General features: G+C 53.5%; 1 protein-coding gene across 1 annotated transcript; it reads left to right on the top strand.

Annotated features, from left to right (window-relative positions):
* Positions 1–3,503: 3,503 nt before the first annotated feature.
* YWHAG (tyrosine 3-monooxygenase/tryptophan 5-monooxygenase activation protein, gamma) lies at positions 3,504–4,244 on the top strand. Its single transcript, XM_009069389.1, has one exon. It carries the CDS (start codon positions 3,659–3,661, stop codon positions 4,160–4,162), a length of 504 nt encoding a protein of 167 aa, XP_009067637.1. The 5' UTR covers positions 3,504–3,658; the 3' UTR covers positions 4,163–4,244.
* The last annotated feature ends 6 nt before the right edge of the window (positions 4,245–4,250 follow it).

The raw sequence follows: 4,250 nt of genomic DNA on the forward strand, positions 1-4,250 counted from the left end.
TAAGAAGGAGAGTTGTGCCTTCCAAAAGGGCTTGTAACATGCCTGCTGCAGTGTAATCCAGGCCTGATTGATGTGACACTGGAGGTGTTCAGTGCCATGCTATAAATTCAGTGTATCAGCGTTCAGCCTCTGGCTTGATTGAACTCTCTTTGTGTCAGTAACCTGCTGTGTAAGAAAAAAAAATCAGCATCTGTTTGGCCAGCACAGGCCACAGTGAAGGCACAGCCCTGTGCCCACGTGACAGGCTGTGGTGATGTTGGGATGGTCTGTGCTGGAGATGGGCACCAGTGCAGTGCTGTTGGCAAGATCAGCCTGATGGTGCCTGTGCAGTCCCATGCTGGAGTGCAGAGGGTGCCGTGGTAGCAGACACCAGCACAGCCTTTGGACAGGCAGCAGGCTCTTGGCTGTTGCTCTGAGAGGTGGCAGGCAGCTCTGGGCAGAACAAGGGCAGGAATGTCCTCAAAGGCAGCTGAACCTGAGACACTTCTTTGCCACCTTCCACTGACTCTGATCAGGCAGCTAAGTGTACCCTGCTGTCTGCTATCTTGTGTCCTGGGCATCTTGCATTTTCTTCCTGCTGGGAATGCAAGTGCCAGATGGTTTTCTGTTCTTTCTCCCTCGGTTCAGTTGCAAACTGAAATGTGTGGGATGCAGTTCCTTCCCTCACCTTGTGCTGAGGGATGCAGTCCCTGTCCCCACCTGTGTAACACCTTTGCCACATCTCTGCAGTGCTCCTCCCTGGGAGCTTGGGTACTACTAGAAAGCAGTGACATGGTTAATGAGGCTCCCTCTCTGCTTTGACAAGTTCCCTTGGAGCTCCCTGGGGGAATCTGCTGTCTCCACAGGTGTACCTTCCATCTGTCAGCCAGTTTGTTGAAAGGATTTTGACAGGCAACTTTCGTCCGTAATCCTTAATAGCTTCGAATTTAAAATGTTTATGGCAATGTTAATCTCATGAAACTCCCTGTAGTTTTAATAAAACCTGTCCTCCAGCAAGATTCTTCTGGTGAGAGGAGGTAAATCTACTTCTCTCTGCAGTGATAAATATCTGCAGACATGGCTGTGGGGCAGCTTTATATCACCTGCTTGGTGATACCACTTAAAAACTGGTATCTCTGCTCAGGGAGCACCTTACCAAAAGCAAGATCTCATGGTTGTAAACCTCCACAACCCTTGTCAGGACAGAAAACTGTTGGGATCAGTGAGTCTCGTGTGACTGTCAATGCTGTGGACACTCCATTTACAGATGGAAGGTAAGAGAATAACTCAGCCTGGGATTTCTGGATGTTTCTAGTCCCAAATCCCTCACTCGAAGCAGGACAGCTGAGGTGGGACAAGACCCTGAGTAACCTGATCGAGTTCTGAATATCTCCAAAGATACATAATCCATAAGCTCTGAGGCAGGACACCTTTGTTGTGCTCCTGTGTCCTCCAAGGATGGCTTTAACCTCCCAGAATCTTTAATGTATGTTTGTGCAGGTGTCACTCAGAGGGAAGAATGAAGGGAGTCATTCTAGAAAAATGTAGATCACTAGAGACCTCTGACCTCAGAGCACCAGGCAGGCTGGGGGCAGGGTTTGAGTCACTCGCCACAGCTCTATCGGCACGGTGTGGTTGGGCTGTGTGCAGGGCTGAGCCTCTGACCGGCCCTGCTGTGGGAAGCAGCATATCACTGTGGTCCCAGGGCCGTGTGGTTAAACAGCCACTGCTAGCCTGGCTGGCAGAGCAGGGATGAGGGTTAGTCTCCTGGCAGTAGGAGCTGCTGGATGGCCTGGGCATCACTGCCCTGCTTACCTTGGGCGTGAGCGCTGGGAGCTGCCTTGGCATGCTGCCCCGTGCACCTTGTCCTGTGCCACTGGAAACTGCTGATAGTCACAGGAGATCCTGCCCTCATTAATGTGACACCCATTTTCCTGGTGCCTCGGCCATCTCTTACCCTTGGCACAGAAGCAGTGGTGCTGGTTTGCACAGTAAGACCCTTTTCCATATGGAGAAGTGCTGTCTGCTGTTCCCATGCTGGGCTATAGAGCACCCTGTGGAGCAGCACAGGTCTGCACAGCAGCAGGGGTGAGAGTGGAGACTCTTCTTGCTGCCTCTGCCTTGAGGAGAGCAGCAGAGGAGGGTCCACATCAGAGATCAGAGACTCTGCTTGCTGTGTGGGAAACTGGGGCTGGGTTTTGGAGGAGACATTAGAGTATGGCTGAAGATCTGCAGGAGGAGTGGATGTTGCTGGAATGGGCAGGTCAATAGTGTGAGTCATTCCAGACCACTCAAATGAGGTCCTGGGCTGGGCCATCCTCCACCTTCCAGCAGAATTCCTTACCCTCCTGCTCCCTGCCATAAATGTGGTTATCTGGGCCCAGAGCAAACCTTGTCCTTACAGATCCCTGGGAAAGTGACTCAGTATTTGCAGAAGGCTTCACATCCAAACCATTACCTAATCCTTGTGTGTGCTGTGGGGAGGCTCACAGGTTCCTGCTCCCCTGGCCAGCTTCCCAGGCGGCCGTGCCCAGGGTGTGGATGTGGTGGGGTGGTGTGCCTCTGGGGAGAGAGGACACCAGCCATACACAGGCTCAAAGTGCCACTTGGCAGCTGTAACCACCCCAGCAGAGCAGCTGTGTGTAACTGCCCTGGTATCCTGTCTGCTCCAAGGGCTCAGAGACCCATGGGGCACAGCGTGGGGTCAAGGGAGATGTGAGCCCTTCCCAAGTGACCTCCTGTCCATGGCACAGGGCCGTGTGGCTCTTGGCCAGCTGTCACCAGAGGTGCTGCCCTAGTGGCTCCAGCCAGCGATGGGTTTGAGGAGCTGGAATGGGATTATTGTGATACCAGGTCTGATGCTTCCAAAGTAACTGAGATAGCTCTGTGCTCCTTGTCTCCCTAATCCCTCTGTTGCCGTGGCATGTGAGGCAGGTAGCAGTGACGCTGGGCATTGACACTGTTAACCTCAATGAGGAAAATCCCATGTGGGAAGAACATTCCACCACCATGTGAGCTTTAAAGTCCTTATCTGTGCAGGTGCCTGAGGCAGCTGTAACTGTACTATTGCATAGATTCTTTAGGTGGAAGTGTGCCCTGTGCTCATGGGAAGTGGAAAAGATGAGCACAGTGTAGCTCTGGTGGTGTTAATCCATGTGGTTAGCTCATAACCCCTAACATCTCCCTCTTGCTTTGACTGTCCCTCTCACCTGCATCACAAAGCCCAACTCATCCTGCAGGTGAGAGGTGTCTCTTTCCTAGAAGATTTTTCTCATTCTGGAAAATGCTGATCTCTCAAAGCCCAATCCCTGCTCCTTTTGCTGGAGGACTGGACCATGATGTGATTTCCCAGCTGGCTCCCGCTGGGATGGGAACAGGTGCTGGATGACAGAGCAGGACTTTGCGAGCTAGCTGCCTCCTCCTGCTTCTCACCAGATGCAAGGGAACACCTGAACGTGTGATGGGAACATCAAGTGCCTGGGGCTTAACCCAAGTGTCTCTCTTCTCTCTCCCTCTCCCCGTGCAGGTGACGGAGCTGAATGAGCCTCTGTCCAACGAAGAGAGGAACCTGTTGTCCGTCGCCTACAAAAACGTGGTGGGCGCACGGCGCTCGTCTTGGCGAGTGATTAGCAGCATCGAGCAGAAGACTTCTGCTGATGGGAATGAGAAGAAGATAGAGATGGTCCGTGCCTACCGCGAGAAGATCGAGAAGGAGTTGGAAGCCGTGTGCCAGGATGTGCTGAGCCTGCTGGACAACTACCTGATCAAGAACTGCAGCGAGACGCAGTACGAGAGCAAAGTCTTCTACCTGAAGATGAAAGGGGACTATTACCGCTACCTGGCCGAGGTGGCCACTGGGGAGAAGAGGGCGACCGTGGTGGAATCTTCGGAGAAGGCCTATAGCGAAGCCCATGAGATCAGCAAGGAGCACATGCAGCCCACCCACCCCATCCGGCTCGGGCTGGCGCTTAACTACTCGGTTTTCTACTACGAGATCCAGAACGCGCCGGAGCAGGCCTGCCACCTGGCCAAGACGGCCTTCGACGACGCCATCGCCGAGCTCGACACCCTCAACGAGGACTCCTACAAGGACTCAACGCTCATCATGCAGCTCCTCCGCGACAACCTAACGCTCTGGACGAGCGATCAGCAAGACGACGACGGCGGAGAAGGCAACAACTAGACCCCCCCGATGGACTGGCAGCCGCACGCTGATGCTAACTACTGCAGTCTTTATTTTTTTCCCACGAGTGGGGGGGGGTCAGGGGTGG

Source organism: Acanthisitta chloris, unplaced genomic scaffold, assembly GCF_000695815.1.
Source record: "Acanthisitta chloris isolate BGI_N310 unplaced genomic scaffold, ASM69581v1 scaffold37542, whole genome shotgun sequence".
NCBI lineage: Eukaryota > Metazoa > Chordata > Aves > Passeriformes > Acanthisittidae > Acanthisitta > Acanthisitta chloris.

Coding starts and splice junctions, on each gene's coding strand:
- YWHAG (XM_009069389.1), top strand. CDS start 3,659: ATGGTCCGTGCCTACCGCGAGAAGATCGAGAAGGAGTTGGAAGCCGTG.